Raw genomic sequence first — 17,557 nt, 5'->3', positions numbered from 1 at the left:
TAAGATTTTTTAAAGATCATGCGAAAGAACTTGCTCCCCTTCTAGCAGTAATTTATCGTAGATCGCTTGAGCAACGAAAGGTATCTAACGACAAGGGAAAAAAAATGCAGGTCACTCCCGTTTTTAAGAAAGACAATAAGACAATTCTACACATTTATAGATCTATATCGTTGACATCAGTCTGTTGTAGAATTATGGAACATATTTTATGTTCAAGAATTATGACGTTCTTGGAAAATGAACAGCTCCTCTATAAAAATGGACATGCATTCCACAAACAGAGGTCCTGCTAAACTCAGCTCGCTCTGTTCCTCCATGAGATCCACAGCGCAGTAGACAACGGAACTCAGGTTGATGCCGTGTTCCTTGATTTCAGTAAGGCATTTGACACCGTCCCGCAATGCCGTTTAATGAAAATGTTCAAATGTGTGTGAAATCTTATGGGACTTAACTGCTAAGGTCATCAGTCCCTAAGTTTACACACTACTTAACCTAAATAATCCTAAGGATAAATACACACACCCATGCCCGAGAGAGGACTCGAACCTCCGCCGGGACCAGCGGCACTGTCCATGACTGCAGCGCCTCAGACCTCTCGGCTAATGCCGCACGGCGCCGTTTAATGAAAAAATATCAGCTTAAGGAGTATCTGAGCAGACTTGCGACTGGATTCAAGACTTTCTAGCAGACAGAACTCAACACGTCGCTCTTAACGGAACTAAATCGACAGGTGTAAAGGTGATAGGACTGTTGCTGTTCACAATATACATAAATGATCTAGTACAAAGCGTCGGATGCTCTTTAAGGCTATTGGCAGATGATGCAGTTGTTTATACCAAAGTAGCAACGCCAGAAGAGAGTAAGAATTTGCAGAACGATCTGCAGAGAATTGATGAATGGTGCAGACTCTGGCAATTGACTCTGAACGTAAATAAATGTAACATATTGCGCATACATAGGAAAAGAAATCCACCACTGTACAGCTACAAGCTACACTATTGGTGACAAACAGCTGGAGACAGCTGAAATATCGTGCGAGCTATTGAACGACGATCGGCTGCAAGCCCGAAATTTATTTGAACAGCTGGAGACAGCGTCTGCCGTAAAATATCTAGGCGTAACTACCCAGAGCGACCTTAAGCGGGATGACCGTATAAAACAGATAGTGGGAAAAGCAGACCCTAGACTCGGATTCATCGGAAGAATCTTAAGGAAATGTAACTCATCCACGAAAGAAGTGGCTTATAAGGCACTTGTTCGCCCGATTCTTGAGTATTGTTCATCTATTTGGGATCCCTATCCGGTAGGACTGATAGAGGAACAGAGAAGATCCAACGAAGAGCGGCGCGTTACGTCAAGGGATCGTTTAGCCGGCGAGAGAGCGTTACAAAGATGATAAACAAACTCCACTGGCACACGTTATATGAGAGACGTTGTGCATCATGGAGAGATTTACTATTGAAATTTCGGGTCAGCACTTTTCGGGAGGAGTCAGACAACACACTACTTCCCCCTACATACATCTCGCGTATTGACCACGAGGAGAAAATTCTAGAAATTAGAGCGAATACAGAGGTTTAACGACAATCATTCTTCCCACGCACTATTCGTGAGTGGAACAGGGTTGGAGGGATCAGACAGTGGTACCGAAAGTACCCTCCGCCACACACCGTTGGGTGGCTTGCGGAGAATGTAGATGAATGTAGTAGAATAAAGGTACATGTACCAAAGAGTACCACGCGTCGGCATGTAAGACTGTCTTTTATAATCATCTATAACCAATATGAGAGAGTAAGAGAGTATAAAGACCCACTAAACAAACGCTTCAAGCAACTGTTATAAAACTGAAAAGATATTACAAAAAAATAAAGCAAAATAAAAAGTTGTTTGAAGAAAAATGTTACTTACTATGTCGTTACATGGAAGGACACGAACTCTGAAGCCACAGACACAATTAAATATGAAAGGAAAAAGGATGAAAGTTGAATAGATATCCAAGTGTATGCGTCGGGTGAAAAGAAGTTGTTCTGGGTGAAGGTAAAGAAGATAGATGAACTGGAGAATAGAATAGATAACCTTCTTAGCACAAAATAATGATGAAACTGGGGAAAACACGTAAAAAGTAGCGAAAAAATAAGAAAAATTCCAAAACATATCGGCGTACAGGAGATAATAAAAGCGCACTTACCAAGTAAAGAAAAAATTCTTAATCAAGAAAGTTTTATTGGTATCAAATATTGGCCTGGCCTGGAACTGAAGTTGAAATTCTTAAGGTTATATATCTGGAGCATCCAATTCTATGAAAGTCTATGTCGATCGTCGGAAATTCTGAGAAGAAATTACTGGAAAAAAGTCGCTACATGTTACTACAGTAAGATAAAATTTAAACCTGTTAATTCGAAAGTTGGCTTCAGTACGACATTGCGTAACTCGCCTTGGTCCTATTGGATGTGGTATGCCCTTACCTTTCTCTGGTCTTTGAGCTGACTTTCTCAGCCAGACTTGCTATACAGATAAACATGAGCTACAAATCAAGGCGCAACTCGTCGTTTTGCACATTAACAAACATTGTCATGGGGGAAACAAGTGATGAGTGACAGATAAACATCCTAGGACTAGCCGGGATTCGAACCTTAAAACTATGAATGCGTAGTCTAGAACTTTACCACTCAGTCAGCGAGGCACACCGTTGTTAATGTCGGACGTTTCAGATCAGCAGAAAAATGAAGTTCTAGAAAGAAATGGTAAGAAAAGAAAACTATGGAAAAACCATTCTCAAAGTAAGGACAGCTTAATGAGAGATAAGCTGAAACGTGAAAGTGGTGGATTGACTTCTGAAGGAAAAAGGACTTAACATCGGAGGTCATCAGTCCCCTAGAACTTAGAACTAACTAACGTAAGGACATCACGCACATCCACGCCCGAGGCAAGATTCGAACCTGCGACCGTAGCAGTCGCGCGGTTCCGGACTGAAGCGCCTAGAACCGACTAGGACAAGAGTAGTAGGAGGTAGTGGACAGCATTCTTCTTCTTCTTCTTCTTCAGTAGCTCTACAGCCCTTGGTGAGCCTTGGCTTCTTCAACAATCTCCCTCCACACTTCTCGGTCATTTGCTGCTCTTTTCCACCCCCGGACTCCCATATTGCTGATATCCATTATTACCTCATCGATCCATCTTCTTCTTGGTCTCCCTTTTCGCCTAACTGAATGGATCATACCTTTCATCATTTTCTTTGGAATTCTATCCTCTGCCATTCTCTCCAAGTGTCCTAGCCATCGTATTCGCTGTGATTTCACAAATTTTACTATGTCCCTGCCTTGTATTAACTCTTGTAATTCGGCATTGTAGCGTATTCTCCAGCCTTCTTCCTCCCTTATTGGCCCATAGATTTTGCGTAGTCTTTTCCGCTCAATGCTTCTTAGAGCATTTTTATCGTGTTCTGTCAACGTCCATACCTCTGAGCCGTATGTGATAACTGGGCGGACTAGGGAATTATATACACTCCTGGAAATTGAAATAAGAACACCGTGAATTCATTGTCCCAGGAAGGGGAAACTTTATTGACACATTCCTGGGGTCAGATACATCACATGATCACACTGACAGAACCACAGGCACATAGACACAGGCAACAGAGCATGCACAATGTCGGCACTAGTACAGTGTATATCCACCTTTCGCAGCAATGCAGGCTGCTATTCTCCCATGGAGACGATCGTAGAGATGCTGGATGTAGTCCTGTGGAACGGCTTGCTATGCCATTTCCACCTGGCGCCTCAGCTGGACCAGCGTTCGTGCTGGACGTGCAGACCGCGTGAGACGACGCTTCATCCAGTCCCAAACATGCTCAATGGGGGACAGATCCGGAGATCTTGCTGGCCAGGGTAGTTGACTTACACCTTCTAGAGCACGTTGGGTGGCACGGGATACATGCGGACGTGCATTGTCCTGTTGGAACAGCAAGTTCCCTTGCCGGTCTAGGAATGGTAGAACGATGGGTTCGATGACGGTTTGGATGTACCGTGCACTATTCAGTGTCCCCTCGACGATCACCAGTGGTGTACGGCCAGTGTAGGAAATCGCTCCCCACACCATGATGCCGGGTGTTGGCCCTGTGTTCCTCGGTCGTATGCAGTCCTGATTGTGGCGCTCACCTGCACGGCGCCAAACACGCATACGACCATCATTGGCACCAAGGCAGAAGCGACTCTCATCGCTGAAGACGACACGTCTCCATTCGTCCCTCCATTCACGCCTGTCGCGACACCACTGGAGGCGGGCTGCCCGATGTTGGAGCGTGAGCGGAAGAAGGCCTAACGGTGTGCGGGACCGTAGCCCAGCTTCATGGAGACGGTTGCGAATGGTCCTCGCCGATACCCCAGGAGCAACAGTGTCCCTAATTTGCTGGGAAGTGGCGGTGCGGTCCCCTACGGCACTGCGTAGGATCCTACGGTCTTGGCGTGCATCCGTGCGTCGCTGCGGTCCGGTCCCAGGTCGACGGGCACGTGCACCTTCCGCCGACCACTGGCGACAACATCGATGTACTGTGGAGACCTCACGCCCCACGTGTTGAGCAATTCGGCGGTACGTCCACCCGGCCTCCCGCATGCCCACTATACGCCCTCGCTCAAAGTCCGTCAACTGCACATACGGTTCACGTCCACGCTGTCGCGGCATGCTACCAGTGTTAAAGACTGCGATGGAACTCCGTATGCCACGGCAAACTGGCTGACACTGACGGCGGCGGAGCACAAATGCTGCGCAGCTAGCGCCATTCGACGGCCAACACCGCGGGTCCTGGTGTGTCCGCTGTGCCGTGCGTGTGATCATTGCTTGTACAGCCCTCTCGCAGTGTCCGGAGCAAGTATGGTGGGTCTGACACACCGGTGTCAATGTGTTCTTTTTTCCATTTCCAGGAATGCATTAGCAGTTTAGTTTTTCTTGTAACAAGGCTATTTTTGAAAAGCTGCATGTTTGCAAAGTAAGCTCTGTTTCCTGCTTGTATTCTTTCCCTTATAGCCTTTCCAATACTGTTATCATTTGTTATTAGTGCTCCCAAGTAGTTAAAAGAGGACACTCCATTGAAGTATTTCCCATTGATGTTTAGGTTTTTAGGGGTTCTTCTGGCCTCAGATTGTGACATTACCATATATTTTGTTTTGTTTTCATTTACTATGAGGCCAATTTTTAAGGCTTCTGTTTCCATTGCCCGGTATGTTTCTAGGAGTGTATTGGTATTTCTTCCTACTATAGCAATGTCATCAGCGTATGCACATATCTGGCTAGTTTTCATAAATATGGTGCCTCTTTTGTTGATTTTATTTACTGCACTATGCAGGGCTATGTTGAATAGGACAGTGGAGAGACTATCCCCTTGCTTCACACCTTTATTAAAGTCAAAGCTATCACGTGTTCTGCTAAGGACCTTTATTTTTGCTCTTGTCTCTGTCATTGTCATTCTGATTAGTCTTATTAATTTAGCACATATACCAACTTCTTTCAGTACTCTGTATAGTTCTTGCCGATTTATGCTGTCAAAGGCTTGTTTGAAATCGATGAATAAGAAATGCAGATCTATATCATATTCATAGAACTTTTCCATCATTTGCCTTATCATAAATATTTGATCAGTTGTTCCTCTGCCTGGTCGAAAGCCACACTGATATTCCCCTAGTATGCCTTCTGCACACTTCCGTATCCTTTCGTTTAATATACTTGTGAAGATCTTATAAGCTGTGCTTAGGATTCTTACACCTCTATAGTTTTCACATGCTGTTCCGTCCCCTTTCTTGTAAATGGGGACTATTATTCCAATTTTCCAATTATCTGGCATAGTTTCTGTTTCCCATATATCTGATATTAATGTGTGCAGTTCCTTTATTACAGTCTCACCACCAGTTTTTGTTAATTCAGCAATTATGCTGTCTTCCCCAGGGGCTCGATTGTTTTTTGACTTGTGCACAGCCTGGGAGACCTCTTGTAGTGTTGGCTTTCTTGCCTCATTGGTTTCATTGTCTACTTCCAGCTCCACTCTTCCCTCCTGTGCGGCTGTCTCTTCATCTTCTAGACTGGTGCTTAGTGTATCTTTGAAATACTCTGCCCATCTTCCCACTATCTGTTCTTCCTCCCTTATCATTTTCCCATCTTTCCTGGAACAGGCCGTTGTTTTTGGTTGGAAACTATTCTTCATTTTGCCTATGGCATGATAGAACTTTCTTATTTCACTCTGTTCCTTTAGTTCTTCTAGTTCTTGAAATTTCTTCTTATTCCACTCTCTTTTCTTTCTCTTGCACAGTCTGTTAGCTCTTCTCCTTAATTCTCTATATTGTTCCACATTATTTCTGGTTTCTCTCTGTAGCACTTTTGTTCTTGCCCTGTTCTTTTCCTCTAATGCTGACCTGCAATCTTCATCAAACCACTCCTAGGTTCTTCTGTTCCTTCTTATGCTTATTATTTCCTCTGCAGCATCCTTAATGGCTTTTTCAAACCTGTTCCACCTTTCCCATCTACTCCTACTGTGGTCTCTTCATTGCTCTACTTTCTGCTTAGTGTTACTTGGTATTTTTTTACTTCATCAGGGATGTTCAGTTTGCCTGTATTCCATTTCATCATCTTTCCCATTCTGTTGCCCTTTGTTAGTGACAGTTTCTCTCTCAAGACTGATTTTATCAAAAAGTGGTCTGAATCACAGTTTGGTCCTCTGCAGCTCCGTACATCCGTAACTGACGTGGAGTGGCGTGCTATCACTAAAATATGGTCAATCTGATTGACTACTCCATTGGCTGCAGACTTCCAAGTACCCAGATGGATCCTTTTATGTGGAAAGCAGGTACTTTTAATAATCATATTATTCCTTGCTGCGAATTGGCATAGTAAGTCTCCATTCTCATTGTTTTCTTCATTTAGTGAATATTTTCCAGAAACTCCATACGGATGTTCATTCCTCCCTATTTTTGCATTAAAATCTCCTATTACTAGCATCAGGTCATATTTAGGTACTGCACAGCATACTTTTTCCAAGTCTTCGTAGAACTGTTCTTTAATTATATCCTCTTTTTCCTCTGTTGGTGCATGTGCATTAACTATTGATAATTTCTAAATTTACCTTTTAGTCTGAGTCTGCACATCCTTTCATTTATAGGTTCAAATTCTAGAAGGCTTTTCCTAACTTCCCTAGTTATTATAAACCCTGTTCCAAGTTGGCCTGTTCTTTCTTCTGGTCCACTATATACCAATGAGTACTCAGGTTTATCTATCTGCCCATTCCCCTGCCATCTTATTTCCTGTAGCCCTACAATATCATATTTGAATTTTAAAATTTCATTGGCTATTTCTTTCTTTTTTCCAGGCTGAAGCATTGTCCTCACATTCCACGATGCTACTGTTAGATCCTTTATCCGTTTCCTTTGCCGGGGTCGTGATACATGCTTTCCATCCAGTTTCCGAGGCTTCTGTTGAATTTCCGTAATATTCTTTTTTTTTACAGCATTAGAACTGTCAAAACGCTGACTACGATAAAAAGGTACATTATCTCTCCTCCTACATTACTGTAGTATTTCTATTGTCTTGGGATATTTTCGGTTTAGTTTCTGTGTTGTATAAGGCGGGAAGGGTAGTTAACGCAAATAACGCCTGATTATCGAGCGGTTTCATATGGTGCAAAGCGTAAAAAAAAATTTCATTGTGGAACTCATTACATTTTTTGTTCGTGTAATGGATATAACTGCCTCAAATTTCTGTGATACGATATTCTGCGCAATATTATTTACTGGTGGTAACAGTGAATTACGAAAAATAATCAGTTCCTACAGAAATGACTGACAAAGGAAACTCGCCATAGCAGCCCCGTCAGATTTCGTGGTAAGATGGCCCAGTGGATAGTCCGTAAAACCTGAACACAGATTAAGCGTGAAAACAGGAGGACGGAAAACTGAACGGTGAAAAAAGAAGAAAACTAGAAATATTGAACGGTCAAAGCAGAAGATATAACATCGAGCAAATTGCAAGTACCATGGAGTCGTAGTTGTATGGTCACTGTGTTGGAAGACAGAGTGGGAGGTCCGCGTACAACTAGGCCATTTCACCACCAAATCTGAGGGTAGCACGATGGGGACTTTCCCTTATAAGGCGAACTCTACGCTGCTGTGTCTTCACAGAATCCAGCAGACACAGTCCGTCACTGCAGCTTCCGCTCTCTTCATTTTTCGCGTACTCAACCCTTTAGATCCATTCCCAGATCGGAAAGGGAAGGGAAGGGAAGGGAGGTGATTGGGAAAAGGATAAGATATCGGGAGGGGAGGAGATTTACCAGTCGTTCCCTTGTCCATATTACACTCTTGCTCACAAATTAAGGATAATTGCAGACTGTGATGCCACACAATGGGACACTACGCAAAAATGACGCTAATAGCATAGGCACATAGGGAACACGCACGACACAAATTTGTAAGTCCACGGTATTGATGAGAAGTTGAGAAAACCGTCCCGAAACACATGCGCTACAAAACGCCACTGTTTCCTGCACATGAACCCCGACATCAGTATGGGATATGATCACCATGCACAAGTACACAGGCCGCACAACGGGTTGGCACACTCTGGACCAGGTGGTCGAGTAGCTGCTGGGGTATAGCCTCGCATTCTTGCACCAGTGCCTGTCGGAGCTCCTGAAGTGTCGTAGGGGTTTGAAGACGTGCAGCGATACGTCGAACGAGGGCATCCCAGACGTGCTCAATGGGGTTTAGGTCTGGAGAACAGGCAGGCCACTCCATTCGCCTGATATCTTCTGTTTCACGGTAATCCTCCACGATGGCAGGTCGGTGGGGCCGTGCGTTATCTTCCATCAGGAGGAAAATGGGACCCACTGCAACCCTGAAAAGGCGGACATACTGGTGCAAAATGACGTCCCGATACACCTGACGTGTTACAGTTCCTCTGTCAAAGACATGCAGGGGTGTACGTGCACCAATGATAGTAGTCCCATCCCATACCATCAAACCACGACCTCCATACAGGTCCCTTTCAAGGACATTAATAGGTTGGTATCTGGTTCCTGGTTCACGCCAGATGAAAACCTGGCGAGAATCACTGTTCAGACTATACCCGGACTCGTCCGTGAACATAACCTGGGACCACTTTTCCGCCGGCCGAAGTGGCCGTGCGGTTAAAGGCGCTGCAGCCTGGAACCGCGAGACCGCTACGGTCGCAGGTTCGAATCCTGCCTCGAGCATGGATGTTTGTGATGTCCTTAGGTTAGTTAGGTTTAACTAGTTCTAAGTTCTAGGGGACTAATGACCACAGCAGTTGAGTCCCATAGTGCTCAGAGCCATTTGAACCACTTTTCCAATGACCATTACTGTGTTCTTGATGCCAGGCTTTACGGGCTCTCTTATCACCAGGAGTCAGTGGAATGCACCTTGCAGATCTCCGGGCAAATAAATCATGTCTGTTCAGTCATCTGTAGACTGTGTGTCTGGAGACAACTGTTCCAGTGGCTGCGGTAAAGTCCCGATCAAGGCTACCTGCAGCACTCCGTTGCCGTCTGCGGGCACTGATGGTGAGATATCGGTCTTCTTGTGGTGTTGTACACTGTGGATGTCCCGTACTGTAGCGCCTGGACACGTTTCCTCTCTGCTGGAATGGCCAGAATCTTGAGATCACACTTTGTGGCATACGGAGGGCCCGCGCTACGACCTGCTGTGTTTGACCAGCCTCCAGTCGCCCTAGTATTCTACGCCTCATAACGTCATCAATATGTGCTCTTTGAGCCATTTTCAACACACAGTCACCTCTAGCACATCTGAAAAACTCTGCACACTTACTCACTGCACCGTGCTCTGACAAGCACCAACACACCTCTGCGTATGTGGACTGCTGCCAGCGCCACCGTGCGACGACCGCAGGTGAAATGCACCGCGTGGTCATACCCCGAGGTGATTTAAACCCGCAAACCGCCCACCAGAGCGTTGTTTCACCATGTATTAGCATTATCCTTAATTTATGAGAATGAGTATTTATAGAAAGAGGACTTGTAGCTAGTGCGCTGGTGGTTCATTGGAGGCCAGTGTTGGGTCGTAACATACACGATAAAGTCATCGACGGTGAGTAAGAGAGTAATAAACAAAGTATCCAATCAGCTACCGGAAGCTACGATGCTTGGCGCGAGCGGTCTAAGGCGCTGCAGTCATGGACTGTGCGGCTGCTCCCGGCGGAGGTTCGAGTCCTCCCTTGGGCATGGGAGTGTGTGTTTGTCCTTAGGATAATTTAGGTTAAGTAGTGTGTAAGCTTAGGGAATGATGACCTTAGCAGTCAAGTCCCATAAGATTTCACACACATTTGAACATTTTTGATGCTTGGCGGACTGAGAGAAGTTTTAATCTGACAGTGACATGTGGCACAAAGTGACTATATGAAGCGCCATCGTGATGGATACGGAAGCGACTGCGGTTGCTGTTGCCTGCAGCTAGTAAGCCGAGACGGGAGCGGAGACGTACCTGAAGCGCTCGTAGTCGGAGTGTTCGCTGCGCTCGACGTCGGACACGTGGCCGCCGCTGCTGGCGGAGCGCAGGCGCGCCTCGTGCTGCTGCTGCTCGAGCAGCAGGTCGTGCGACTTGGAGCGCGGCAGCTGCAGCAGCGGCGCGGACACGCCCTGCTCCGTGTCCGTGTGGCTGCTGTCCTCCTCCTCTTCCTCCGTCGTCGTCGACGCGCTCGACGGCTTCTGCTGTAGCCGCCGGTGGTGATGGTGGTGGTGGTGATGGTGGTGGTGGTGGCCGTGGTGGTGCCCGTGGTGGTGCAGCCGTGGCTTCGGGCTCGACGTAGCCACGCCCTCACCGCCGGACACCTCGTGCATCAGCGCCACCAACCTAGTGCCGATGTGCTGCATCACCTGCAACCGGCATAAAGACCAGTTATACGGGGACAGCTGCGACACCGGATGGACAATTTTCCTAAGCACATAAATTTGGCGAGGAAGGGCAACACAAGGGAGAACCAACTGTCACCCATTACACATTCGTGAAAGGCATAGAAGAACGTTGGGTAGTATCAGATGTGAGGCGTTAAAGAGACATCTCTATATTACATTGAAGAGCCAAAGAAACTGGTACTCCTGCCTAATATCGTGTAGGGCCCCCGCGAGGATGCAGGAATGCCACAACACGACATGCCGTGGACTCTGTTAATGTCTGCAATAGTGCTAGAGGGAATTTACACCATGAATCCTGCAGGGCTGTCCATAAATTCGTAAGAATACGGGGGGAGGAGCTCTCTTCTGAAGAGCACATTACAAGGCATCCCAGATTTGCTCAATAATGTTCATGTCTGGGGTGTTTGACGGTCAGCGAAAATGTCTAAATTTGTATTCCCGGAGACCCTCTGTAGCAGTCTGGACGTATGGGATGTCGCATTGTCCTGCTGGAATGGCCCAACTCCGTCGGAATGCACAATGGACATGAGTGGATGCAGGTGATCAAACAGGATGCTTACGTACGTGTCGGAGTCGGAGTCAAATCTAGACGTATCAGGGGTGCCATATCACTTCAGCTGCACACGCCCCATACCATTACAGAGCCTCCACTCCACCAGCTTGAGCAGTCTCCTCTGACAAGTAGGGTCCACGAATTCATACCCGTACAGGTCCATCTGCTAGATAGAATTTGAAACGAGACTCGTCCTACCAGGCAACATGTTTCCAGTCATCAACAGTTCGACGTCGGTGCTGACGAGCTCAGGCGAGGCGTAAAGCTTTGTGTCGTGCAGTCACCAAAGATGTACGAGTGGGCCATCGCCTCCGATAGCCGATGTCGATGACGTTTCTTCGACATCTACATGGATACTCTGCAAATCACATTTAAGTGCCTGGCAGAGGGTTCATTGAGCCACCTTCACAATTCTCTGTTATTCCAATCTCATATGGCGCGCGGAAAGAATGAACACCTATATCTTCCCGTACGAGCTCTGATTTCCCTTATTTTATCGTAGTGATCGTTCCTCCCTATATAAGTCGGTGTCAACAAAATATTTTCGCATTCGGAGGAGAAATTTGGTGAATGGAATTTCGTGAGAAGATTCCGTCGCAACGAAAAACGCAACGTTGAATGGTTCGTAAGCTGACACTTGTTGATGGAGCAGCATCAAAAACTGCAGCAATCTGCCGAAGGGTTGCACTTCTGTCATGTTGAACGATTATCTTCAGTCGTCGTTGGTACCGTTCTTGCAGGATCTTTTTCCGGCCGCAGCGATGTCGGAGATTTGATATTTTACCGGATTCCTGATATTCACGGCACACTCGCGAAATGGTCGTACGGGAAAATCCCCACTTCATTGCTATCTCGGAGATGCTGTGTTCCATCTCTCGTGCGCCGACTGTAACACCACGTTCAAACTCACTTAAATCTTGATAACCTGCCATTGCAGCAGCAGTTACCGATCCAACCACCTACCTCGGCGAATGCGGGCTGGTTCCCCTGATTCCGCCTCAGTTATAGTATGTCGGCGATTGCTGCGCAAACACTGTCTCGACGTACGCGTGGGGGGGGGGGGGGGGGGGGTTCCACTGGGGACCGGTCAGCGGTGTGGTGGGCGGACTGCTGTGGCCCGTTGTGGGGTTGTGAACCACTGAGGGCTACGATGGGACGAAGCCTCTACGTCGTTTCTGGGTCCCTGGTTTAATACACAATACACAACCGATCCAACAACTGGGCCAGACGCTTGTCTGATATAGGCGTTGCCGACCGCAGCGCGGTATTCTGCATGTCTACGAATCTCTTTATTTGAATACGCATGCCTATACCAGTTTCTTTGGTGCTTCAATGTACTATGCCCATATACTAATTTTCATATGCACTCTAGCATTTCCTGTAACGCGCCTGCAAGTAACACTGACACACCTTGTCAAAAATTAACCTTCCACCATTTGGGCAGAAACGAGCACTTCAAGGAATCGAGGACCCTGTTCTCGAGATACAAAAAAACAGTTTTTTAAAGTAAAACACTTTCTCACTTGTGCCCACATATAATAGAGATATGCAAATTCCTGGGGGCGCTTATTTAGTGTTCAAAGTGATGCGCTTCCACTACAATTTCACCATTAATATTGTGAAGTGCACCAGAAGATAATGGAGTTAAAAATCTTTCCCATTTCAGTTCCTTGAACAGCGTGGCCAGAGATAGTCTGAAAAGCTTGTAAGGGTGTTGCAGGGCAGGTTGTGTGGAGAAATAATTGTTCACGAAAAATTCGACATGTTGCGCCGTTTCCGAGTTAATTAGCATCAGGTCGTTTCGCGAGCAAATTCTAGTGGGCCGCCAGATACGATTAGTGCCAGTTGTTATCACAGCGTAGATGACAGCGAACGAGACTGCTCGGCTTCGATCTTTACTACCATCCCATGTCCAATTTTTGTAAAGCACTCTCTTGTTCGGCTTTAGGAAACGAAAAAAAGAACAGGTTTGACAACACCGCCTCCGGTGGGCAGCTTGACTTACCTCGCGCAAAGGCCTGATTAGCTAACTTCAACGTTAATTAACTCGGAATCTGAGCAAAGAGTCGGATTTTTTCTTTGCAATTATTCCTCAGCACAATATACCCTGCAACACCCTTACAACCTTTTCAGATAGTGCTGATCACCCTCTACAGAATATTCTAAGGAATTCTACTCGTTTTTAATTTTTTTCAGAATGTTTTGTTCTTATAATCGACTAAACTTGCAAATCAGGTATTTTACCAGTCCACCCTCCCCTTCTTCCAAAAACTGTGGATTTCACACCAATATGTTTTTGACAAATATCAGACTTCTCAGACTGCCACCCTCGCCTCTCATCCTAAACAAGTGCTCGAGGACTATCTTATACTGCTTTCGTTCAGAGGGTATTCAGTCTGGCTAAAACTGTTCCGTGCCTTACAAAGATTGTCAGTAACATACTCCCATAGAGTAATTATAATCTGCTCATTATTGCAAAATTACGTAACACTTGTTCCGCGTTATTTCTGTTAGAAATAGTTTTCACTTACAAACACTACATGTGCTAGAAATCTGACGGTTGATACAATCATTCCGACTTATACAAAGGAAGTGCCAGCAATATGAAACATTAAAATTCACTCTCAGGCAGGACTACAACCACGGCCTCCACTAAATGAGTCGCTGTCGCTCCCCCGACACTACAGACGCCTGCGGGAGGGGCGGCTTTCGATGCCTGCCATACACCAGCCCAGCGCCGTGACGTTTCCCGGCTGCTTTTTACCTTACTTTTGGTGGCGGAGTGGGGTCCCACAAAGAATGATGCCGTTTTCCACAACATTAGTACTCAAACAACTTAATTATTTTCATCACAATTTATTTGCCAAATATTTTATCCACTTGCAGTTTCACAGTCATTTTTAAAGTTAATGGAACATTTATTTCATTACTCTCTGTATGTGATGTTGCAAATATGTTGTATGTTTTAATACACATTTCAAGTCAACATTTAAATTCGTTTAACAAATGAAGAAATCGATTCAAGAAGAGACGAACAGAAACGGGAACTAAGAAGCGAAAACTGACAAATGAGCACCGAAAACGGAGAAAAGTGAGAAGCAAAAACAGAGAACTTTTGGATGGTAACCGTCATACAAATATTTAACATGTAAATTATTGTTGCAATACTGCAGATGAAGATTTAAGCGAAAGAATGGATAATAAACAAAACTAAATTCAAGCAAAATGAGGAACAGAAACAAAGAATACAATAACATAGACGAAAACATCGAATGGTAAAACAGAAGAAATTGTATCGATGTTAACGCAGAGAAATATTAAAAAACAACATGGGGTAATGTACCAAATGAGAAAAAGAGTGATATGTAGAAAAAACGAGAGCAAATTAAGTTAGTATGGTTATTACAATGACTCGGCAAAGGCTTGGACATAAGAAATTACATTTAGGCCAATTAAATGAATAAAAATAACGATCAAAGTCATTTCGACAAAGATTTAAAAATAAATATTATAAAGAAACTGAAAGGATTCTGACTCTCAACCTTCAGCTTACCAAAAATATATTTTAACCTGTACACTATACGACCATTCAAGATTATTATGGCAGTTTCATTATATAGCTTATACTTATAAAGACAACACAATACCTCAGAACTAAGTTCGCGTACCAAACAACTAACTAGAAACAGAAGATTTGTTGCCACTCTGAAAGGCACAGTTGTTTTCTCACAGAATCGTGTGAGTGGCCATCTTCGTCAAATCATTTATCGGTGGCGCTAAATATGCTTCGCTAGAGCTAGAGTTTAGAAACAGCTCTTGTCCGAAACAACGCACTGTCCGATACTATAGCGACTTATCCCTGCCATGGAACAAGGTAGTGTATGTGTTAGGGGAGATACGCTTACACGCGTTATTTCCAGCCAGAAGAGTTTCTCAGTAGATAATAACACGCCAAACGAGGGGAAAAACGGTTCATCGTTGGGGATTGGATTAACATACGTTTAATAGGATTCACCTGGCATTTCGAAACTGTTATTCAGCAGCTTAACTTGAGAAGAAAGTCGGTTCTAAAACTTTTGTCCATAGATGAAGAGGCGAGCATTCGTCTGCGTCTGAACCTTTCGTAATTTGATTTCTGGAGCACGTATATGTACGGTCCAACTACCTGAGACGATTAACGATGATTCAAAGGTACCCACCATTCAAACCTCTTCCGTTTCTTGTGTGCGTGAAATAAAATCTGCCTGCCATTTTTCAATGAATGTCAGTTCACCACCTGTGAAATGATCGAAAAATGCTTAGGAATTTGGTTCCACTTTAAACCGAAGACGCTCCTTCTTTCCAATGACACGGAAACTAGAAATGAAAAAGCTTTGGCTTGAAACACTGCTCCATTTTAGTCTGGTGCAGAGAAACCAGAGTAACAAGTTGAAGGTTTTAGCCAACACCGAATTCCATTACGGAATATCTTTGGCTCACCGTCCAATTGCTGTATCAAGTCGTCATGTTACCACAGTATGGCAGGGGCATTTGGTCAGCATATCGCTTTCTCTCTGGCGTTACTATAGGGCCATGCTATCTGCTTCAGATAATCCAAAATCACCGCGAAGCTGAGTAGACTCCACTGCCATCCCCCAAAACCAAGGAGAAATTCCTCCTCATCGGTATTTCGGATCGAACTCAGTGTTTTCGTGTGGCGGTCAGGCAAGCCATTCGTTCAGTGCGGATTAGAACTATGTATTGTTAGCTTCAGAAAGTATTCGAAAGTGCGAGCAGACGCTGCAAATTATTTGAAGCAGTATGCAGACACGAGCGCAGTTAGCAGAGCCACATCTTTCGTCTTGCCCCATTTGGGAGCGAGCGGGGCCCCCACTGCTGCAAATGATCGCTAACGAGATACGAACACACTCCGCTACCAGCTGTTGTCTCTCTCTGCAGGCGCCTTCCACAATCTTCTGTTCCTCTCCTACAGAGTGCGATCCCTGCGGACACAACGAGGACCCATTCTGCCGCACATACTTCCAATACACAACTGTAGAATCTTAAAAATGAATGTGCGTAAAGCAGAATTGCATACAGAAAGAGAGAGCTCATACGACATCGGAACAGATGTGTATTGCGACGGTGAATTACAGCTACTTTGAGCGGACGGGGATTCGTTCGATTGGTAGAGGGGAAGCATAATTTTGTGCCCGATGGAACGCGTACGTACGAGCCGTAGTCATAAAGTTTTAATGATAATGTCGAAAAAAAATTTTACTTGTTTTCAAGTAAATGTGTGCAGCTCTTGGGACAAAATGAAATCCCCACCCGACAGTACTGTAGCTGGGTGCTACAGGAGCTAATACAGAACGCCACAGCTCATTAATAAAGTGGATTATCGAGCGGTATTTTGTTTTCTGCACTGGAAGGGGAACAAAACTGCAACGATAAATGCCGAGTTGGTAGAAGAGTATGGCAACAATTCACCACCATATGGTACATTTCCACATATTCCATTCCTTGCTGATTCTGAGAAAAACCTCCTCGCTCCTTACCTTGCAAGTCCACCTAATTTTGACATTCTTCTGTAGCACACATTGTCTTCTGTTCCGGTTTTCCCACAATCCATCCATATTTTACTACCGTACAATGCTGTGCTCCAAACATACATTCTCAGTAATTTCTCCCTCAGATTAAGGCCTATGTTTGATACTAGCAGACTTCTCTTGGCCAGGAATTCCCTTTTGGCCACGGCTAGTCTGCTTTTTCTATCTTTCTGGCTCCGTCCGTCATGGATTATTTTGATGCCTGGATACCAGAATTCCTTAACTACATCTACTTCGTGATCATCCACCCTGACGTTAAGTTTCTCATGGTACTCATTTCTGCTGCTACTCATTATTTTCGTCATCTTTCGTTTTACTATCAATCCATATTCTGTGCTCATTAGACTGTTCATTCCATTCAGCAGAACCTGCAATTCTTCTTCTCTTTCACTGAGGCAAGCTATGTCAACAGCGAATCTTGTCACTGATATCCTTTCACCTTGAATTTTAATTCCACTCACTCTTGAACATTTCTTTTTTTTTTTTTTTCGT

The 17,557-nt window shown here is 45.0% G+C and overlaps 1 protein-coding gene across 1 annotated transcript in view; it reads right to left on the bottom strand.

Annotated features, from left to right (window-relative positions):
- LOC126194010 (uncharacterized) overlaps nt 1–17,557 on the bottom strand; it is a 595,904-nt gene that overhangs the window by 500,604 nt on the left and 77,743 nt on the right. Inside the window, exon 2 of the mRNA XM_049932733.1 lies at nt 10,494–10,885. Coding sequence (XP_049788690.1) covers nt 10,494–10,885 — 392 coding nt within the window. The remainder of the gene's footprint in view (nt 1–10,493; nt 10,886–17,557) is intronic.

Source organism: Schistocerca nitens, chromosome 1 (assembly GCF_023898315.1).
Source record: "Schistocerca nitens isolate TAMUIC-IGC-003100 chromosome 1, iqSchNite1.1, whole genome shotgun sequence".
NCBI classification, from domain to species: Eukaryota; Metazoa; Arthropoda; class Insecta; order Orthoptera; family Acrididae; genus Schistocerca; species Schistocerca nitens.
The sequence above is the reverse complement of the archived record's forward strand: the minus strand, read 5'-3'. Positions and strand labels throughout refer to the sequence as shown.